This window comes from Pleurodeles waltl, chromosome 5 (assembly GCF_031143425.1).
Source record: "Pleurodeles waltl isolate 20211129_DDA chromosome 5, aPleWal1.hap1.20221129, whole genome shotgun sequence".
In the NCBI taxonomy this organism is placed as follows: Eukaryota; Metazoa; Chordata; class Amphibia; order Caudata; family Salamandridae; genus Pleurodeles; species Pleurodeles waltl.
Genome location: NC_090444.1, coordinates 571,290,024 through 571,312,443, shown reverse-complemented (window position 1 = coordinate 571,312,443; position 22,420 = coordinate 571,290,024). Strand labels below are relative to the sequence as shown.

The 22,420-nt window shown below is 48.5% G+C and overlaps 1 protein-coding gene across 5 annotated transcripts in view; it reads left to right on the top strand.

Moving 5' to 3' along the window:
- The window catches only part of PUS10 (pseudouridine synthase 10), a 322,578-nt gene extending 300,530 nt beyond the window's left edge, over positions 1–22,048 (top strand). For all 5 annotated transcript variants that reach the window (XM_069234384.1, XM_069234385.1, XM_069234383.1 and 2 more), the window contains one exon: positions 21,804–22,048. In XM_069234384.1, the coding sequence (XP_069090485.1) occupies positions 21,804–21,842 (39 nt within the window). In that variant the 3' untranslated portion in view covers positions 21,843–22,048. The remainder of the gene's footprint in view (positions 1–21,803) is intronic.
- The last annotated feature ends 372 nt before the right edge of the window (positions 22,049–22,420 follow it).

Genomic DNA, 22,420 nt, shown 5'->3' with positions numbered 1-22,420 from the left:
GTCACTCCCCTTTCCATTGTCCAGTTTCCACCCAGAGCAGAGACCGTGGGTTCCTGGACTTGTGCAAACCGGTTTATGCAAGGAGGGTACTAAATGTGCCCTTCAAAGCATAACGGTGGCTTGGGGAGGCTACCCCTCCCAAGCCATGTGACACATTATTTCCCCAAAGGAGAGGGTGTTACCTGTCTTTGTTCTGTCTTCCTCTGCCTGAGCTGGTCAAGCAGCAGGAGGGCAGAAACCCCAGAAGACTAGTAGAAGCAATGCTGAGGGTCCTCTATGGAGCCCCCAGAGTGCATTGAATCATACAACCAGTACTGGCAACTGTATTAGGGTATGATTCTGATATGTTTTATACCAAACATGCCCGGCTCCGAGTTACCATTATGTAGCTGGACATATGTAATGAGTGACCTGTGTCTAGTACACGGGTAAAATGGCTTCCTGCACTTATGAAGTCCAGTGTATGGGGCTGGAGTTTGTACGGGCACCTCCGCTCACACACAGGTACCTGCACCCTGCCCTTTGGGCTAGGAGGGCGTACCATAGGGATGACTTATAGTGACCTGGTGCAGTGACCTGTTGTGAAAGGGTGTGTGGACCTTTTCATGGAGGCTGCAGTGGCAGGCCTGCAGACACATTTTGCATGGGCTCCCATGGGTGGCACATAACATGCTGCAGCCCAATGGGAACCCCTGGTGCCCCAATGCCCTGGGTACCTAACTAGGGACTTATATGGGGGCACCAGTATGCCAATCGTGGGGTGGGATAAGTCCTAAGCAACCAAATTTAGAGGGAGAGAGCACAGTCATTGAAGTCCTGGTTAGCAGGATCCCAGTGAACACTGTCAAAACACATTGACAGCAGGCAAAAAGTGAGGTAACAATGCCAAAAAGAGGGTAGTTTCCTACACTAGAAATAGAATCTGATATGGGAGAAAGCTTATTTGGGCAAAAAGATATTAACCATAGACCTGAAGAATATTATATTCAGTTGTATGGTGCCCCCAATGCCTTACTACAGGAATTACCAGCTGCCTTTTTGGACCCGACGGCACTATCGCGACTGAGGGAAGAGGTGGGCGATACATTAGGAGGTCTCCTCACCCTATAGCAAATCGGAGATGTTATAAAATCCATGGCTTGAGGCAAAGTTCCCAGGACTGACGGGTTGCCAGTGGAATTCTATGCCATGTATAGGGAAGAGCTGGCTTCTAAACTGGTCGATCTTTACACTGCCGCCCGTGAGGCGGGACATTTGCCAGCCGCCACGTGGGAGGCGTTGGTGATTCCCCTCCTAAAACCGTGACGACCTGCCCGAGATGTCCGGGCATATCACCTGTTGTCCATGCTTAACATGGACTATAAACTCCTTAGCCGAATACTGGCTACCAGATTGTTACCACACGTGACAGAACTTAGCCACTGTAGGAAAATGCTACTGTTGGCATGGTTACCCCCTAACTGTTTGCCTTTTGTTGATGCTAGTTATGAAAGTGTGCTGGGACGCTGCTAACCAGGCTCCAGCACCAGTGTTCTTTCCCTAAAACTGTACTTTTGTCTCCACAATTGGCACAGCCCTGGCACACAGATAAGTCCCTTGTAAAATGGTACCCCTGATACCAAGGGCCCTGTGGCCACGGAAGGTCTCTAAGGTCTCTGAGGGCTGCAGCATGTATTATGCCACCCTGGGGACCCGTCACTCAGCACATGCACACTGCCTCACAGCTTGTGTGTGCTGGTGGGGAGAAAAAGACAAAGTCGACATGGCACTCCCCTCAGTGTGCCATGCCCAAAACCTCACTGCCTGTGGCATAGGTAAGTCACCCCTCTAGCAGGCCTTACAGCCCTAAGGCAAGGTGCACTATACCACAGGTGAGGGCATATGTGCATGAGCACTATGCCCCTACAATGTCTAAGCCAATTCTTAAACATTGTAAGTGCAGGGTAGCCATAAAGAGTATATGGTCTGGGAGTATGTCAAACACGAACTCCACAGTTCCAAAATGGCTTCATTGAATACTGGGAAGTTTGGTATCAAACTTCTCAGCACAACAAATCCACACTGATGCCAGTGTGGGATTTATTGAAAAATGCACACAGAGGGCATCTTAGAGATGCCCCCTGTATACTTGCCCAACTACTAGTGCTAGGCTGACCAGTTTCTGCCAGCCTGCCACACCAGATGGGTTTCTGGCCACATGGGGTGAGTGCCTTTGTGCACTCTGTGACCAAGAAAAAACTCTGTACTGGGTGGAGGTGCTTCACACCTCCCCTGCAGGAACTGTAACACCTGGAGGTGAGCCTCAAAGGCTCAAGCCTGGTGTTACAGCGCCCCAGGGCACTCCAGCTAGTGGAGGTGCCCGTCCTCCAAGACACAGCCCCCACTTTTGACAGCAAGTCTGGGGAGATAATGAGAAAAACAAGGAGGATTCACCCCCTCGGCCAAGTCAACCCCTAAGGTGACCAGAGCTGATGTGACCCCCCCCTCCACCCCTTTAGAAGCCCACCGTTGGGGGATCAAGTCAACCCCAAACACCCAGCACCAGTAACACAGGGCCGGTCTGGTGCAGAGGTCAAAAAGGGGCCCAAATAACATAGGCGCCTAAGGAGACAATGGGTGCTCGGGTTCCAGTCTGCTAGCAGGTAAGTACCTGGGTCCTCAGGGAGCAGACCATGGGGTTTTGTAGAGCAATAGGGGGAGGGGGTCCCAGTGGAACTCAACCTCACCCCTTACCTGCATCTAGGGATGGCAGAGCTAAGGTCTCTCTGTAAGATCAAAAAGATAAAGACTGGGTCCAACCCTACCAAGGTAAAGCTCCAGGAGCTCTTGGCAGAATTTACAAGGGACCACCCCTCTGAGATGGAGGATCCTCCCTCAGATGGGGAAATTAGTGAACAGGAGGATGAACTCACCCATCCTGTCCTAATTGGGGAGGAGGGGCTTCTAGAACCCTGTCCCCACAAATCATAGTCATAGAGCCTGGTTCTTCCACAGGTTAGTCCAGTACCTCTGTAAGCATTGAGGGCAGCCTCAATGAAGAGGACATCCATCTAGCAAGGATGGCCAAGAGATTAGCTTTGGAGAAGCAGCCCCTACCTATAGAAAGGGAAAGAAAAGAAACAGGTTAAACACATGTAAAAGGTGGCAGCAATTTAAATAGGGTCAGAGAGAATACTGACATCCTAAAAATCCTCAAAGGGATTGTAACTAAATATGAAGAAGGTGATGATATCACCAAATGGTTCACAGCTTTCGAGAGGGCTTGTGCAACCAGAAAAGTAAGCAGATCTCACTGGGGAGCTCTCCTTTGGGAAATGTTCACTGGAAAGGTTAGGGATAGACTTATCACACTCTCTGGTAAAGATGTATAATCCTATGACCTCATGAAGGCTACCCTGATTGAGGGCTTTGGTTTCTCAACTGAGGAATATCGCATTAGGTTCAGGGGGGCTCACAAAACCTCGAGCCAGTCCTGGGTTGATTTTGTTGACTTCTCAGTCAAAACACTAGATGGTTGGATAACTGGCAGTGGAGTAAGTGACTATGATGGGGTGTATAATTTACTAATGAAAGAACATCTGTTAAGTAATTGCTTCAACATCTGGTAGACCTAGGTCTAATTTCTCCCCAAGAATTGGGAAAGATGGCAGACCACTGGGTCTAGACAAGGGTGACCAAGACTTCAACAGGGGGTGACCAAAAGAAAGGGGTCACAAAGCCTCCCTAGGGGAAGGGTGGTGAGATATCCAACAACAAAAATAAAGAGTCTTCACAAAGGCCCCAAAAACCTGCTCAGGGGGGTGGGCCCGAGCCTCTTCACAGTCCACAAATGGATACAAGGGTAAACACTTTGATCCCAAGAAGGCCTGGTGTCACAACTGTAGACAGAATGGACACCAAACTGGAGACAAGGCCTGTCCCAAGAAAAGTCCCACAACTACTACTCCAGCTAGCATTGGAATAGCTAGTCTCCAGGTGGGGTCCACAGTGTGCCCAGAGCAAATCAGGGTTCACACTGAAGCTACTTTAGTCTCCGAGGGTGAGGTTGATTTAGCCACTCTAGCGGCCTGGCCGCCTAACATGCAAAAATACAGGCAGCAGCTCTTGATAAATGGGAATAAGGTAGAAGCCCTGAGGGTTACAGGTGCCAGTGTCACCCTGATGACAGACAAACTGGTTTCCCCAGGACAGTATCTGGCTGGACAGACATAGCCAATGCTGACAATGAAACTAAAGTCCATCCCATGGCAATGGTGACTTTAGAATGGGGAGGGGTTCCTGGCCTGAAACAGCGGTGGTCTCTTCTGCAATTCCAGTAGCGTATTTGCTAGGGAATTATCTGGATTCCTCAGCATGGGCCGAGTTAGAGCTCAAGACCCATGCAGCCATGCTGGGTATCCCTGAACTGGTGTGTGTTAAGACAAGAGCATAGACAAGAGCACAGGGTGAAAAAGAAGTGTTGGAACCTCGATTAATGGCCCAACCTTCCAAGAGAAAAGGTAAGAAGACTGGGGGACCAGCCTCTGTACAGCAAAAGAAAAAGGACCTCTCTTCTCAGGAAGATGTCCTATCCCCTGAGGGAACTGAGTCCATGGATCCGGAGCTCTTGGGCCCAGGGGGACCCTCAAGGGAACAGCTGTGCCAGGGACAAAAGACTTGTCCCACTCTTGAAAGAAAAAGGAAGTGTGAGTGGATCCCACAAGGTCTGTTGGAAGGATGGATTCCTTACACTGAGGCAAAAGATCCCAAACCTGGTGCCACTAGGAGAGTGGTAGTGCCTCAGGAATTCAGAGAGTTCATCCTCATCTTAGCCCATGACATTCCCCTAGCTGGGCATTTGGGACAAACCAAGACTTGGGAAAGATTATTTAACCATTTCTATTGGCCCAATATGTCCCAGAAGGTAAGGGAGTTTTGCAGCTCCTGTGTCACCTGTGAAGCAAGTACCATACCAAATGGCTACACTGAATACTGGGAAGTTTGGTATCAAACTTCTCAGCACAATAAACCCACACTGATGCCAGTGTGGGATTTATTGAAAAATGCACACAGAGGGCATCTTACAGATGCCCCCTGCATGCCAGCCCAACTGCTCGTTCTAGGCTGACCTGTCTCTGCCAGCCTGCCACTTCCAGACTAGTTTCTGGCCACATGGGGTGAGTGCCTTTGTGCACTCTGTGGCCAGGAACAAAGCCTGTCCTGGATAGAGGTGCTTCACACCTCCCCCTGCAGGAACTGAAACACAGGGCGGTGAGCCTCAAAGGAAAGAACTGACGTATGCGCTTTGGGGTGGTGCCTATATGGAACACCGTGATGTCGAAAGGCGGCTCCAACGATGCTGACAACGCAACGCGGAGCCGGATGACGAGCACGGATCTGAACGACCCCACCCGACGGTGCGCACAGGGTATTGCTCAGCAGAAAAATTCCGGATTCTAAGTTGACGCCAAGGAATTCTAAGGTAAGGAATCTGCAGCTAGATAGAGTCTCTACCAGATAATTAGTTACCAAAGGTAAGTAACTCAAACTAAGAGTGCTGCATTGTTGCATTCCTTTCATTTTGCCTTTTCTCAGTCTTAAGTATAGCAAAACAAGTATAAGATTTATTTTTAAGAGATGGAAGCCATATAATGCATTATAGGCCACTGGAGCAGGGGCCCAACAATTTGGACTTAATAATTTAAGGATCAGTTTCCCAATGCCAACATAGCAGTAACAGTCACTGCAGAGATGTATATATTTCTGCTTATATAACATAATCAGCTTCTGCTTTTTTTCACTTTACTCCTCTGTTTTAGTAAAGTCTGACATTGTACACACGTACTTCTGCTCCTAAATTGGCAACAGTACCTTGACAACCCACAGGGAAAAGGGCCAAATTTGGGTTTCTACTTCAAGGAAGTGCTAATGCTAACCATAATTTTCTCTACCCCCGAACCCGGGATAAATTTTATTGAAAGTTGGTTGTACACTGAGAGGGCTCATTCAAGCTTTGAATGATTAAGGCTTGCACTTTGTAACATGGAAACTGGTTGTTAATAGAAATTACTTCATTTAGGAAAATGTTAGGATTATTGCTATGAATTAACTTTACATTGTATCTGTTTTAGATGGATTCACAATTATCTTTCAGCATATGGCCTCTCATTGTTATTTGAGTATGTTGATCAAGATAGTTTTATTTGTATGCATTCTTTCCAGCTATCTTGCAATCAAACACCTTATGTTTTACTTTCTTAAAAATATTTTGATTGTGCGTGATCGTGGGAGGAGACCCTCTAACTTACTGCAAACATGGTTTCCTAGCATGGGTGTCTTGAATTACCTAAAATGTTCACCCTTATGCTCTTTTCTGGTAAGGGTGAGTAAGTCCCATAACTCTGTGCCTGATTTGTTTGGTTAAAAGAGGGGTGGTAATTAGGGACAGACTTTGGGAATTTTTGTGGTTCTACACTGTTTATCACCCATTGTGTAGAAATGTTCTCTAAGATATTTGGTTGCTGTAAATATCTGACTCATTAAAATACCCTTATCAGAGAACCAATAAACTTAACAAAATGTTTTTAATCAATTATCATTGAGATCTAAAGTCACATTGTTGAGACAGTTGCAGAGACCAACCTGCTGTCAATTAATTCTGTACCCATACAAGAAATTTGAGTGTTTAACTAATGTGAAAATTGATATGTATCTTCCAGTTGATCATTAACCCTGGATTGTTCTTAGTGAAGCTCATGTCATATCTCTGTGGAATTTAAAAAATGTAATGCTTTTCCTGTGATATCATCAACTCATTCTACAAAGATGATTCTCTATGTTTTAAGTTCTTTCAAATGTAGGTATTTGTATTTAAAAATTTCATTTCAGACTCTTTGTACTTGCTTAAATGTACAAGTTACTTACCTTCTGTAACAAAATATCTGGTAGAAACATATTCTAGTCTATACCTTACCTTTGAATTTCCCCAGGCGTCAGACTGGATCCAGAGATTTTTCTTCGAGCAATACCCTTGCGTGACGGTAGGTGGCATCGGTCGACTCTGCGGGCGTCTTTGGCATCGTAGTCGCCGTGATGCCGTCCGAATTCGTACATAGACGCCACCTCAGTGCAGTGACGTCAGTTTCTTTTAAAGACTTTCCACCCCAAAGTGCAGAGCCACTAAGAACACTGAGATTGGTGCGCCATAGCTAAGGACCTGAAGGGGGAAAACCTGCCCCTAGAAATCAGGATGCAAGCGGGGAGGATGGGTGGATCGGTAAGGAATCTGCAACTAGAATATATCTCTACCAGATATTTGTTACCAAAAGTAAGTAACTTCTACATCTGATAGAGACTTCTAGTTGCAGATCCCTTATCTTAGAATAGGTACCCAAGCAGTGCCATCCTAGGAGGTGGTCTGCGAACCAAGATCATACTAGAAAGTCCTGCAGGACCGAACGACCAAAGAAGCCGTCCCAGCGAACCTGACTGTCCAGGCAGTAGTGTTTTGCAAACGTGTGCAGGGATGCCCATATAGCTGCCTGGCAGATATCCAGGACAGGAACTCCGCGTGCTAACACAGTGGAAGCAGCAGTCGCTCTGGTGGAATTAGAGCGCAAGCCCTCAAGGGGTTGCTTCTTGGCCAAAGCATAGCACATCTTGATGCAAAGAAGTACCCATCGCAAGATGTTACGTTTTTGCACTGCCTTCTCTTTCTTCGCACCCACATACCCGACAAAGAGTTGATCATTCACCCGGAAATGTTTAGTACGATTAAGATAGAACGCCAACGCTCTTTTTGGGTCCAGACGGTGGAGTCTCTCCTGCTCATGGGGAAGGATGTGGGGGTGCGAAAAAAATAGGCAGGGTGATGGACTGGCCTACATGAAAAGGCGTAACAACCTTGGGAAAGAAGGAAGCCTTAGTGTGAGAAAGTAGCCTCTTTCTAGCCTTGTTACCCCCACTTTTGGCCTGTTTGTGAGTGTATGTCAGGGTGTTTTCACTGTCTCACTGGGATCCTGCTAGCCAGGGCCCAGTGCTCATAGTGAAAACCCTATGTTTTCAGTATGTTTGTTATGTGTCACTGGGACCCTGCTAGTCAGGACCCCAGTGCTCATAAGTTTGTGGCCTATATGTATGTGTTCCCTGTGTGGTGCCTAACTGTCTCACTGAGGCTCTGCTAACCAGAACCTCAGTGGTTATGCTCTCTCATTTATTTCAAATTGTCACTAACAGGCTAGTGACCAATTTTACCAATTTACATTGGCTTACTGGAACACCCTTAAAATTCCCTAGTATATGGTACTGAGGTACCCAGGGTATTGGGGTTCCAGGAGATCCCTATGGGCCGCAGCATTTATTTTGCCACCCATAGGGAGCTCTGACAATTCTTACACAGGCCTGCCACTGCAGCCTGAGTGAAATAACGTCCACGTTATTTCACAGCCATTTTACACTGCACTTAAGTAACTTATAAGTCACCTATATGTCTAACCTTTACCTGGTAAAGGTTAGGTGCAAAGTTACTTAGTGTGAGGGCACCCTGGCACTAGCCAAGGTGCCCCCACATTGTTCAGAGCCAATTCCCTGAACTTTGTGAGTGCGGGGACACCATTACACGCGTGCACTACATATAGGTCACTACCTATATGTAGCTTCACAATGGTAACTCCAAATATGGCCATGTAACATGTCTAAGATCATGGAATTGCCCCCTCTATGCCATCCTGGCATTGTTGGCACAATTCCATGATCCCAGTGGTCTGTAGCACAGACCCTGGTACTGCCAAACTGCCCTTCCTGGGGTTTCACTGCAGCTGCTGCTGCTGCCAACCCCTCAGACAGGCATCTGCCCTCCTGGGGTCCAGCCAGGCCTGGCCCAGGATGGCAGAACAAAGAACTTCCTCTGAGAGAGGGTGTGACACCCTCTCCCTTTGGAAAATGGTGTGAAGGCAGGGGAGGAGTAGCCTCCCCCAGCCTCTGGAAATGCTTTCTTGGGCACAGATGTGCCCAATTCTGCATAAGCCAGTCTACACCGGTTCAGGGGACCCCTTAGCCCTGCTCTGGCGCGAAAACTGGACAAAGGAAAGGGGAGTGACCACTCCCCTGACCTGCACCTCCCCTGGGAGGTGTCCAGAGCTCCTCCAGTGTGCTCCAGACCTCTGCCATCTTGGAAACAGAGGTGCTGCTGGCACACTGGACTGCTCTGAGTGGCCAGTGCCACCAGGTGACGTCAGAGACTCCTTCTGATAGGCTCCTTCAGGTGTTAGTAGCCTATCCTCTCTCCTAGGTAGCCAAACCCTCTTTTCTGGCTATTTAGGGTCTCTGTCTCTGGGGAAACTTTAGATAACGAATGCAAGAGCTCATCCGAGTTCCTCTGCATCTCTCTCTTCACCTTCTGCCAAGGAATCGACTGCTGACCGCGCTGGAAGGCTGCAAACCTGCAACATAGTAGCAAAGACGACTTCTGCAACTCTGTAACGCTGATCCTGCCGCCTTCTCGACTGTTTTCCTGTCTGTGCATGCTGTGGGGGTAGTCTGCCTCCTCTCTGCACCAGAAGCTCCGAAGAAATCTCCCGTGGGTCGACGGAATCTTCCCCCTGCAACCGCAGGCACCAAAAAGCTGCATTACCGGTCCCTTGGGTCTCCTCTCAGCACGACGAGCGAGGTCCCTCGAATCCAGCGACTCTGTCCAAGTGACCCCCACAGTCCAGTGACTCTTCAGTCCAAGTTTGGTGGAGGTAAGTCATTGCCTCACCTCGCTGGGCTGCATTGCTGGGAACCGCGACTTTTGCAGCTACTCCGGCCCCTGTGCACTTCCGGCGGAAATCCTTTGTGCACAGCCAAGCCTGGGTCCACGGCACTCTAACCTGCATTGCACGACTTTCTAAGTTGGTCTCCGGCGACGTGGGACTCCTTTGTGCGACTTCGTGTGAGCACCGTTTCACGCATCCTCGTAGTGCCTGTTTCTGGCACTTCTCCGGGTGCTACCTGCTGCTGAGAGGGCTCCTCGTCTTGCTCGACGTCCCCTCTCTCTCCTGGTCCAATTTGCGACCTCCTGGTCCCTCCAGGGCCACAGCAGCGTCCAAAAACGCTAACCGCACGATTTGCAGCTAGCAAGGCTTGTTGGCGTTCTTTCGGCGGGAAAACACTTCTGCACGACTCTCCACGGCGAGAGGGATCCGTCCACCAAAGGGGAAGTCTCTAGCCCTTTTCGTTCCTGCAGAAACCTCAGCTTCTTCTGTCCAGTAGAAGCTTCTTTGCACCCGCAGCTGGCATTTCCTGGGCATTTGCCCATCTCCGACTTGCTTGTGAGTTTTGGACTTGGTCCCCTTGTTCCACAGGTACCCTAGATTGGAAATCCACAGTTGTTGCATTGTTGGTTTGTGTCTTTCCTGCATTATTCCTCTAACACAACTTCTTTGTCCTTAGGGGAACTTTAGTGCACTTTGCACTCACTTTTCAGGGTCTTGGGGAGGGTTATTTTTCTAACTCTCACTATTTTCTAATAGTCCCAGCGACCCTCTACAAGGTCACATAGGTTTGGGGTCCATTCGTGGTTCGCATTCCACTTTTGGAGTATATGGTTTGTGTTGCCCCTATCCCTATGTTTCCCCATTGCATCCTATTGTAACTATACATTGTTTGCACTGTTTTCTAAGAATATACTGCATATTTTTGCTATTGTGTATATATATCTTGTGTATATTTCCTATCCTCTCACTGAGGGTACACTCTAAGATACTTTGGCATATTGTCATAAAAATAAAGTACCTTTATTTTTAGTTTAACTGTGTATTGTGTTTTCTTATGATATTGTGCATATGACACTAAGTGGTACTGTAGTAGCTTCACACGTCTCCTAGTTCAGCCTAAGCTGCTCTGCTAAGCTACCATTATCTATCAGCCTAAGCTGCTAGACACCCTATACACTAATAAGGGATAACTGGGCCTGGTGCAAGGTGCAAGTACCCCTTGGTACTCACTACAAGCCAGTCCAGTCTCCTACATTGGTTGTGCAGCGGTGGGATAAGTGCTTTGAGACTACTTACCACTCTTGTCATTGTACTTTTCATAAGAGAAAAATATACAAAACAAGTTCAGTGTATATACACATTGCCAAAAAGTTTTGCATTTCCTCTTTTCACTCTTTTCTAAGTGCTGAAAAGTACTTCTAACTTTCTAAAAAGTTCTAAAAAGTTTTTTTTCTCTGTCTTTCTAAAAGCTCTGACAAACTTTTTTCTCTTTTTCTATCACTTTAACTCTCTCTAAAATGTCTGGCACAGGCCAAAATGTTGACCTGTCTAAGATTGCATATGATCACCTTAGCTGGAAAGGAGCAAGGAGTCTCTGCATAGAGAGAGGTTTGAGTGTAGGGAAGAATCCTTCCTTGGAATTGTTGCTTAATATGCTTAGAGAACAAGATAAGGCCATAGGGGCCACATCTGTTGAAAAAGTAGTAAATGGTTCCCAATCTGATGCAGGGACTCCCCCAGGAAAAGATTCAGGAAAGAAACTTCCTAGCCTGCCCATTACTAGACAGTCTAGCATAGTTGGTAATGATGGAGAGCCTCACCATACAAATAGTGTTGTCTCACATCATAGCAAAAGCATTTATTCTCACCATACTGGTAGTGATGTTTCTGTGAGCCAAGCTGTTAGGGTGGCTTCTGTAAGGGACAGGTCTCCTTCTGTTCATTCTTCTGTGTCTAAGAATGTCCCTCCCACCAACCCTGATGACAGAATGTTAGAGAGGGAACTCAATAAGTTGAGAGTGGAACAAACCAGACTGAAGCTTAAAAAGCAACAGCTGGATTTGGATAGACAGTCTTTTGAACTGGAGAAAGAAAGACAGAAGTTGGGTTTAGATACCCATGGTGGCAGCAGCAGTATTCCCCATAGTCATCCTGCAAAAGAGCATGATTCCAGGAATCTGCATAAGATAGTTCCCCCTTATAAGGAGGGGGATGACATTAACAAGTGGTTTGCTGCACTTGAGAGGGCCTGTGTTGTACAGGATGTCCCTCAAAGGCAGTGGGCTGCTATCCTATGGCTATCATTTAGTGGAAAAGGTAGGGATAGGCTCCTTACTGTGAAAGAAAATGATGCTAATAATTTCCAAGTTCTTAAGAATGAACTCCTGGATGGTTATGGCTTAACCACTGAACAGTACAGGATAAAGTTCAGAGAGACCAAAAAGGAGTCTTCACAAGACTGGGTTGATTTCATTGACCATTCAGTGAAGGCCTTGGAGGGGTGGTTACATGGCAGTAAAGTTACTGATTATGACAGCCTGTATAACTTGATCCTGAGAGAGCATATTCTTAATAATTGTGTGTCTGATTTGTTGCACCAGTACTTGGTGGACTCTGATCTGACCTCTCCCCAAGAATTGGGAAAGAAGGCAGACAAATGGGTCAGAACAAGAGTGAACAGAAAAGTTCATACAGGGGGTGACAAAGATGGCAATAAGAAGAAAGATGGTGAAAAATCTCAAGATAAGCATGGGGAGAAGGGTAAAACCAAAGATCCCACTTCAAATCTTAAACACTCTTCAGAGGGTGGGGATAAAACTAATTCTTCCTCTTCTTCTCAACCCACACACATTAAAAAGCCTTGGTGCTTTGTGTGTAAAAATAGAGGCCATAGGCCAGGGGATAAGTCCTGTCCAGGTAAACCCCCTGAGCCTACCACCACTAATACATCAAGCTCTAGTGCCCGTAGCAGTAGTGGTACTAGTGGTGGGACTGCTGGCAACAGTCAAGTTAAGGGTGTAGTTGGGTTCACTTATGGGTCCATAATAGAAACTGGGGTAGTCAGTCCCAAGACAGTTTCTGTCACACCTAGTGGCATTGGCCTTGCCACACTGACTGCTTGTCCCCTTACAATGGATAAGTACAAGCAGACAGTTTCAATAAACGGTGTTGAGGCCTTGGCCTACAGGGACACAGGTGCCAGTATCACTTTGGTGACTGAAAACCTAGTGCACCCTGATCAACACATCATTGGACAACAGTATAAGATTATTGATGTCCATAACTCCACTAAGTTTCTTCCCTTAGCTATAATTCAGTTTAGTTGGGGTGGAGTTACTGGCCCTAAGCAGGTGGTGGTATCACCTAGCTTACCTGTAGACTGTCTCTTAGGTAATGACCTAGAGGCCTCAGGTTGGGCTGATGTAGAGTTTTATGCCCATGCAGCCATGCTGGGCATCCCTGAGGAATTGTTCCCTCTCATTTCTACTGAAATGAAAAAGCAAAGGAGAGAAGGCCTGAAAACTCAGGATCCCTCTCCATCAACAGGTAAAAAGGGTATCACAGTATCCCCTAACCACCCTACCATTCAGGATACCATTCCTGTGGTGGGAGAAACCTCTCCTGGGGTGGCACCTGTTCCAAGGGAATCATCAGCTGGCAAAGCTGGACTCCCTGAGGTAGAAGTACCTCTCTGTGGGATAACTAACATTGGTGACAAAAAGAGCACCATTTTAGTTAACATGGAGCATCCCTCCAACCCTCCCAGAGAAACTTTAGTGCAGAAACCCTGCACTGCCTCACAACACTTAGGACAGCATCCCTGCCCTAGTGTGGAGCTCATAGGACAGCATCCCTGCCCTGCTCCAACTCAAGAGAAACAGCATCCCTGTTCTCTCTTCCAGCCATATGGACAAAGTTTTTGCCCAGCTATGGCTTTTCTGAGACAGCATCCCTGTCTGGCATTTCCATCACTACAAATAGGTTCAGTGGACAATTCCCACTGCTCTAAACTAAAACTTACTGATAGAAACTCTGAAAATACATCTTCACATTGTTGCTTAGCTAAAAAACTTCAAACAGGGTGGTTTACATCCCCACAGGGAAGTAACCATAGAGTGGATGATAAAGGGAGTAACCAGTCTATTGCAGAGCTACTCTCTACTTATCACCACTTAGACAATAAAGTCTCAACTGGCCAAGGTTAGCCTTATTGTCCTTCGTTTGGGGGGTGGGGGGGTTGTGTGAGAAAGTAGCCTCTTTCTAGCCTTGTTACCCCCACTTTTGGCCTGTTTGTGAGTGTATGTCAGGGTGTTTTCACTGTCTCACTGGGATCCTGCTAGCCAGGGCCCAGTGCTCATAGTGAAAACCCTATGTTTTCAGTATGTTTGTTATGTGTCACTGGGACCCTGCTAGTCAGGACCCCAGTGCTCATAAGTTTGTGGCCTATATGTATGTGTTCCCTGTGTGGTGCCTAACTGTCTCACTGAGGCTCTGCTAACCAGAACCTCAGTGGTTATGCTCTCTCATTTATTTCAAATTGTCACTAACAGGCTAGTGACCAATTTTACCAATTTACATTGGCTTACTGGAACACCCTTATAATTCCCTAGTATATGGTACTGAGGTACCCAGGGTATTGGGGTTCCAGGAGATCCCTATGGGCTGCAGCATTTCTTTTGCCACCCATAGGGAGCTCTGACAATTCTTACACAGGCCTGCCACTGCAGCCTGAGTGAAATAACGTCCACGTTATTTCACAGCCATTTTACACTGCACTTAAGTAACTTATAAGTCACCTATATGTCTAACCTTTACCTGGTAAAGGTTAGGTGCAAAGTTACTTAGTGTGAGGGCACCCTGGCACTAGCCAAGGTGCCCCCACATTGTTCAGAGCCAATTCCCTGAACTTTGTGAGTGCGGGGACACCATTACACGCGTGCACTACATATAGGTCACTACCTATATGTAGCTTCACAATGGTAACTCCAAATATGGCCATGTAACATGTCTAAGATCATGGAATTGCCCCCTCTATGCCATCCTGGCATTGTTGGCACAATTCCATGATCCCAGTGGTCTGTAGCACAGACCCTGGTACTGCCAAACTGCCCTTCCTGGGGTTTCACTGCAGCTGCTGCTGCTGCCAACCCCTCAGACAGGCATCTGCCCTCCTGGGGTCCAGCCAGGCCTGGCCCAGGATGGCAGAACAAAGAACTTCCTCTGAGAGAGGGTGTGACACCCTCTCCCTTTGGAAAATGGTGTGAAGGCAGGGGAGGAGTAGCCTCCCCCAGCCTCTGGAAATGCTTTCTTGGGCACAGATGTGCCCAATTCTGCATAAGCCAGTCTACACCGGTTCAGGGGACCCCTTAGCCCTGCTCTGGCGCGAAAACTGGACAAAGGAAAGGGGAGTGACCACTCCCCTGACCTGCACCTCCCCTGGGAGGTGTCCAGAGCTCCTCCAGTGTGCTCCAGACCTCTGCCATCTTGGAAACAGAGGTGCTGCTGGCACACTGGACTGCTCTGAGTGGCCAGTGCCACCAGGTGACGTCAGAGACTCCTTCTGATAGGCTCCTTCAGGTGTTAGTAGCCTATCCTCTCTCCTAGGTAGCCAAACCCTCTTTTATGGCTATTTAGGGTCTCTGTCTCTGGGGAAACTTTAGATAACGAATGCAAGAGCTCATCCGAGTTCCTCTGCATCTCTCTCTTCACCTTCTGCCAAGGAATCGACTGCTGACCGCGCTGGAAGCCTGCAAACCTGCAACATAGTAGCAAAGACGACTACTGCAACTCTGTAACGCTGATCCTGCCGCCTTCTCAACTGTTTTCCTGTCTGTGCATGCTGTGGGGGTAGTCTGCCTCCTCTCTGCACCAGAAGCTCCGAAGAAATCTCCAGTGGGTCGACGGAATCTTCCCCCTGCAACCGCAGGCACCAAAAAGCTGCATTACCGGTCCCTTGGGTCTCCTCTCAGCACGACGAGCGAGGTCCCTCGAATCCAGCGACTCTGTCCAAGTGACCCCCACAGTCCAGTGACTCTTCAGTCCAAGTTTGGTGGAGGTAAGTCCTTGCCGCACCTCGCTGGGCTGCATTGCTGGGAACCGTGACTTTTGCAGCTACTCCGGCCCCTGTGCACTTCCGGCGGAAATCCTTTGTGCAGAGCCAAGCCTGGGTCCACGGCACTCTAACCTGCATTGCACGACTTTCTAAGTTGGTCTCCGGCGACGTGGGACTCCTTTGTGCGACTTCGGGTGAGCACCGTTTCACGCATCCTCGTAGTGCCTGTTTCTGGCACTTCTCCGGGTGCTACCTGCTGCTGAGAGGGCTCCTTGTCTTGCTCGACGTCCCCTCTCTCTCCTGGTCCAATTTGCGACCTCCTGGTCCCTCCAGGGCCACAGCAGCGTCCAAAAACGCTAACCGCACGATTTGCAGCTAGCAAGGCTTGTTGGCGTTCTTTCGGCGGGAAAACACTTCTGCACGACTCTCCACGGCGAGAGGGATCCGTCCACCAAAGGGGAAGTCTCTAGCCCTTTTCGTTCCTGCAGAAACCTCAGCTTCTTCTGTCCAGTAGAAGCTTCTTTGCACCCGCAGCTGGCATTTCCTGGGCATTTGCCCATCTCCGACTTGCTTGTGACTTTTGGACTTGGTCCCCTTGTTCCACAGGTACCCTAGATTGGAAATCCACAGTTGTTGCATTGTTGGTTTGTGTCTTTCCTGCATTATTCCTCTAACACGACTTCTTTGTCCTTAGGGGAACTTTAGTGCACTTTGCACTCACTTTTCAGGGTCTTGGGGAGGGTTATTTTTCTAACTCTCACTATTTTCTAATAGTCCCAGCGACCCTCTACCCATAGGTTTGGGGTCCATTCGTGGTTCGCATTCCACTTTTGGAGTATATGGTTTGTGTTGCCCCTATCCCTATGTTTCCCCATTGCATCCTATTGTAACTATACATTGTTTGCACTGTTTTCTAAGACTATACTGCATATTTTTGCTATTGTGTATATATATCTTGTGTATATTTCCTATCCTCTCACTGAGGGTACACTCTAAGATACTTTGGCATATTGTCATAAAAATAAAGTACCTTTATTTTTAGTATAACTGTGTATTGTGTTTTCTTATGATATTGTGCATATGACACTAAGTGGTACTGTAGTAGCTTCACACGTCTCCTAGTTCAGCCTAAGCTGCTCTGCTAAGCTACCATTATCTATCAGCCTAAGCTGCTAGACACCCTATACACTAATAAGGGATAACTGGGCCTGGTGCAAGGTGCAAGTACCCCTTGGTACTCACTACAAGCCAGTCCAGTCTCCTACACTTAGTGCGCAACACCACTTTGTCAGGGTGCACAGACAATTATAGAGGTTTGAACAAAAGGGCCTGAAGCTCAGTCACCCTGTGAGCAGAAGTGATGGCATTGGCTCAAAGGGAGTACACATTAAGTAAGTAAGGACAAGATTGAGGTCCCACTGAGGCATGGTAAGTGGAGTGGGAGGGAATAAATGGGTGAGACCTTTTAGAAATCTATTCACAATAGGAGATTTAAGGAGTGAGGGCTGATAAGGTAACCTAAGGAGGTCGAAATGGCAGATAAATTCCCCTTAAGTGTGCCCAAAGCAGAGCCCAGCTGGGCCAAAGAAAGAATGAACAAAATAACCTCAGATAGAGGAGCAGAGAGGGGATCAACAGATTAGTTGGTGCACCACACCACAAATTTATGTCAACGACAGGCGTATACTGTTTTGGTGGAGGGACGCCTGGCTGCCAAGATAACATCACAGACTTTGGGTGGTAAATCAAAAGTCATCAACTGTCGCCGCTCAGTCTCCACCCATGAAGACGGAGATTGGACAGGTTTGAGTGGAGAACCATCCACTGCTGCTGCGACAGAAGATCTGCCTGAAGAGGATCAATGGCCATACTCAGTAGCTCTGGATACCATACTCTACGTGCCCAGTCCGGAGCCACCAAGATGACTTGGGCCCGATTGTTCTTTATCTTCTTGAGAACTCTGGGCATAAGTGGTACAGGCGGAAAGGAGGCCGGAGTACCCCTCGAGACAAAAAGCGTCTCCGAGCGAGTGCTGCTTTGGAAACTCCAACACACAAAACAGCTGACATTGCACATTCTCTGCGGAGGCAAACCGATCTAACCAAGGTTCTCTCTACTGCTGAAAGAGACCTTGCTCCACCTCCGGATGGAGACGCCATTCATGATCGGCTGTGCATCGAGGGCTGAGTTTGTCTGCTCTGGCATTGAGAGAACCCGCCAGATGTTGAACCACCAGGGTAATGCCCTGATGTTCCAGCCATGTCCACAGACGTAGTGCCTCCTGACAAAAGGTCCAGGACCCTACTCTGCCCTGTTTGTTGCAGTACCACATGGCGGTAGTATTGTCCGTGAACACCTACACTACTTTCCCTTTGAGAGAGGGAAGAAATGCTTTCAACGCAAGCCTGATCGCCCAGAGCTCCAGAAGATTGATTTGGATCCCAGACTCCGCTGAAGACCAAAGTGCTCTGATCGCCGCCTCTAGCACGTGACCACCCCAACCCAGAGGCGACAAATCTGTCACTATAGATAGATCTAGCTTGTGAAGGGAGAGGGGTCTGTCGTGGACCCAATGCAGATTTGAAAGCCACCACTGCAGATCTTTCGCAGTCCCCTCCGAGATCTGGACCATGTCGGAGAGATTCTCCTGATGCTGCTCCCTCTGGAACTTCAAGTCCCACTGCAGCACCCGCATATGCCATCTGGCATGTGTCACTAGCAGGAGGCCATGAGACCCAGCAGCCTCAGAGTCAGTCTCTCTGAAACCCAGGACAGAGGCTGAAAGATCGGAAACATAGCCTGAATATCTTGGACTCGCATTTCGGGAGGATAAGCCTGAAACTGCAATGTGTCAAGAACAGTTCCGATGAAAGGGAGCGTCTGAGAGGGAGTTAAGTGTGACTTTGGCACGTTGATAGTGAACCTCAGGGTGTGCAAGAGGCTCCCCATAGTCTGAAGGTGGGAGATGACTTTCTGGGGCGAGTCCACCTTCAACGGCCAGTCGTCGAGGTAGGGAAAGACAGAGACCCCTAACCTGCGCAGATGAGCTGCAACCACCGCCATCACTTTTGTGAACACCCGAGGGGGGCTGGTAAGGCCGAAAGGGAGGGAGCACGGTAAACTGATGGGAATGTGGAAATAAGCGTCCTGCAAGTCCAACGCTACTATCCATTCTGCTTGGTCTAAGGCAGACAGAACCTGCGCCAGGGTGAGCATTTTGAATTTCTCCTTCTTGAGGAATTAGTTGAGGTCCTGAAGGTCTAGGATAGGACGTAAGCCCTTGTCCTTTTTTGGCACCAGAAAGTAGTGGGAATAACAACCACTAGCTATTTCTGGCACAGAGACCTTCTCTATAGCTCCCTTGGCCAAGAGAGACGCAACTTCCTGGCGGAGAAGTGCCAAATGACCTCCGGAAGTTGGCTGATTGATAGAGTCATGGCCGTGGGGCAGATTCGAAAGGGAGGGAATAGCCCTTTCAAACTATCTGCAAAACCCAGCTGTCCGTAGTGATGGAATCCCAGTAGGGCAGGTGATGGCGGATCCTGCTGCCAACTGGTTAGGAGTTATGGGACATACTAGGAGGGTTTGGAGGCTGCAGCTGGGACAGGGGTGGACTGGGCAGACCTCTGGTTCCCTGTCCCACGACCATGTGGGATTCCGTGTCCCCAGCCATGCAACGGCTGAACAGCATGGGTGACACAGTGGCTGGGTGGGAACGTGACAGGGAGCCCCTTCCGTGGCCACAAAAGGGGCGAAAGGCAGACTGCTTGGGGCAAGGGCTATTGGAAAGACCAAGGGACCGAGCTGTAGCCCGGGAGTCCTTGAATCTCTTCAAGGCTGAGTCCACCTTGTCTCCAAAGAGACGAGAGCCATCACAGGGCATGTCCATGAGAGACTGTTGGACATCCCCCGAAAAAACAGAAAAACGCAACCAGGCGTGGCGTCTCAAGGCCACCATCGTAGCAACCGATCTGCCCAGAGTGTCGGTTGTGTCCAGCCCACATCGGATCGTGAACTTTGCTGCATCTCTTGCATCCTTGACAGCTTGGGAGACGATAGCACGAGCCTCCTCCAGTATCTGCGGCAGAACTTGCGCACTCGTATCCCACAAAGAGTGGGTATAGCGGCCCAAAAGGCATGGGGTGTTGACGGACCACAGCGCGAGACTGGAGGAAGAAAACGTTTTCTTCCCAAATTGTTCCAGCCTTTGTGATTCCCTATCCGGGGGTGCGGAAGGGAATGCGCCTGAGGAAGAAGAAGCCTGGATGACAAGACTCTCAGGCGTGGGGGTTAGGACAGGAATTTAGGGTCATTTGGGCGGGCCGATGGCGGCTTGCGATAGTCCTATTCACAGGAGCTGCTGTGTTGGGTTCAGACCAAGTCCCCAAAAGGACATCAGTAAAGGCTTCATTGAATGGCAACAGGGGCTCAGATGTGGAAGCCCCTGGTTGAAGCATCTCCGTCAGGAGATTGGACCTGACCTCTATAGTAGGTAGCTTAAAGGACCTCAGGCGCCCTACTAACCACCATAGCATAAGTCGCTCCCTCCGCTGTAGCCACAGTAGGAGGATACAGAATGCCAGCATCTGGAGAAGTGTCCAATCCACTGGCCTCGCCCAATTCCTGTGCCCAGTCCAAAGATGGGTCATCCTGGTATTCATAAGGGTCCAGGGACCCCTCCAGTCCTTCCCCGATTTCGTTCTCCTAGGGAAAAGGGTCCAAATCCAACCTGGGGTGAGAACGTCCCATCGAGGCCAGATGTGGCGTCGGCCTACGCCGCTCCGACTCGGAGTCATCGAGGATAAGGATCGGGTCGATGTCAATAGTGGGCACTACCGATGTCGAGAGCATCCACAATCAAACCGGCGCCGGGGAAGGTCTCAGTGGTACGACCGGTGTCGGAGGGGATCCGCAAGTGGATCCGGAGTGGACCTCCGTGACCGGAGCAGAAGCCGCTGGCGCAGAACCCGAAGGCCCCTCGACCAAATCCCTTGGGTCTGAAGGCTCCGTAACAGGGTCAGTCTGCCCAAAAATGAGGCACATGGCCTCATAGAACTCTTTAAGTTGGGCGGGGATCAATCCAGCCCCCGGTAATTCGGGCAAGCGTGGAGCGGACCCAGAAGCAGGCTCAGAGGACGGAGGCCTTGAGCATCGACGCTCCTCCTGCGTCACATCAGCCGAGCGACAGGGTGCAGTAAAAGGGCGATGGGACCTCTTCGACGACTTCTTCTTCTTACCTGTTCCCGAAGATTTGGAGGAAGACAACTGATGGCGGCTCCACAAATGGTCTCGAGACCTTCCTCTTGAGCAAGACCGGGACCTACGCGGGGTCAAGCGCCGGGCTGCCATGAGTTTGAGAGAATGCTCCCTCAAGGCCTTTGGGTGCATGGCCCAGCACTCAGAGCACGACTTTGGGTCGTCGTCGCGCTCCAGGCACCACAAACAAACCCGATGTGAATCTGTCACCGACATCATGTGGTGACAGTCCTCGCATGGCTTGAAACCTGTCTTCGGGAACATCCTCGACGTACCCAAAAACTAACGAAAAACTCATCAAAAGGTTTGAAGTCGATCAAAAAGAGACCAAGGTAGCTCTCTCCGGATCAGCGCGTGGTGCAGAAAGAACAGAACTGACGTCACTGCACTGAGGCGGCGTCTATGTACTACTCCCGACATCATAACGGCGACTACGATGCCAACGACGCCCGTGGAGTTGATCAACGCCACCTACCTATGCGCAAGGGTATTGCTTGAAGAAAAATCTCCGGATCCAGTCTGATGCCTGGGGGAAATTCTAAGATAAGGAACCTGCAACTAGAAATCTCTATCAGATGATGTCTTTCATGCAATAAAGTCACTGAAAGTCTTAACATATTGCAAACTTTAAAAACAACCATAAGTAATAATCCAAATGTAGAAATCAAAGCACAAAATATTGAATCATGATTGCTGTTGCAGCCTGTTTTAATGTATCATCAAATCACAGCAATCTTGTTTTTTTTTCCTTCTCTCCATAGTCTGTGGATGTTGACTGGCCTCCAGCGCTGGACGATTAAGACTTCAAAAAGAGGGAAGATCCTACAAGAACTTGGCAACCAGCTGAAATACACACAGCAGTCTTTTTTTGTCCCCAAAATGCATTTGTTGATCATGTTGATCTGTAGAAACTTATCTTACAGTTGATTTTCAATATTCATTATCAGTTACTTTTATGTACAAGTATTGTTGGCAATATAATTGCTAATAAATCTCCAAAACGAAACTGTTGCTTGTTTTTATGCTCATGAATGTGTTGGATATCTATAGGAGCAAACTGAGGTCACTTATCTCCAAAATACAGACTTCTGGAAATCCTGATAAAACTAAAGTATTTGCAGTTGAAACAGTGTTCTGTCATGGGTAGACACTGGAGATCATGGGAGGCCCATGAAAAAGCACAGACTTGATGTAGACATGCACTCCATATCTTTGTCATTATTCCCGCTTCAGTAGCTTCTTGGTACTAATTCTACACGGCCTAATAAATCCATTCAGAGATTAAGAGCAAAACCAATTACAAGACACCAGTTGCTTCTTTTTGAGTTTAAAAGGTTAGTAAAAAGCTAGGCATCAGTCATTGTCCGAGGTCTGGCTG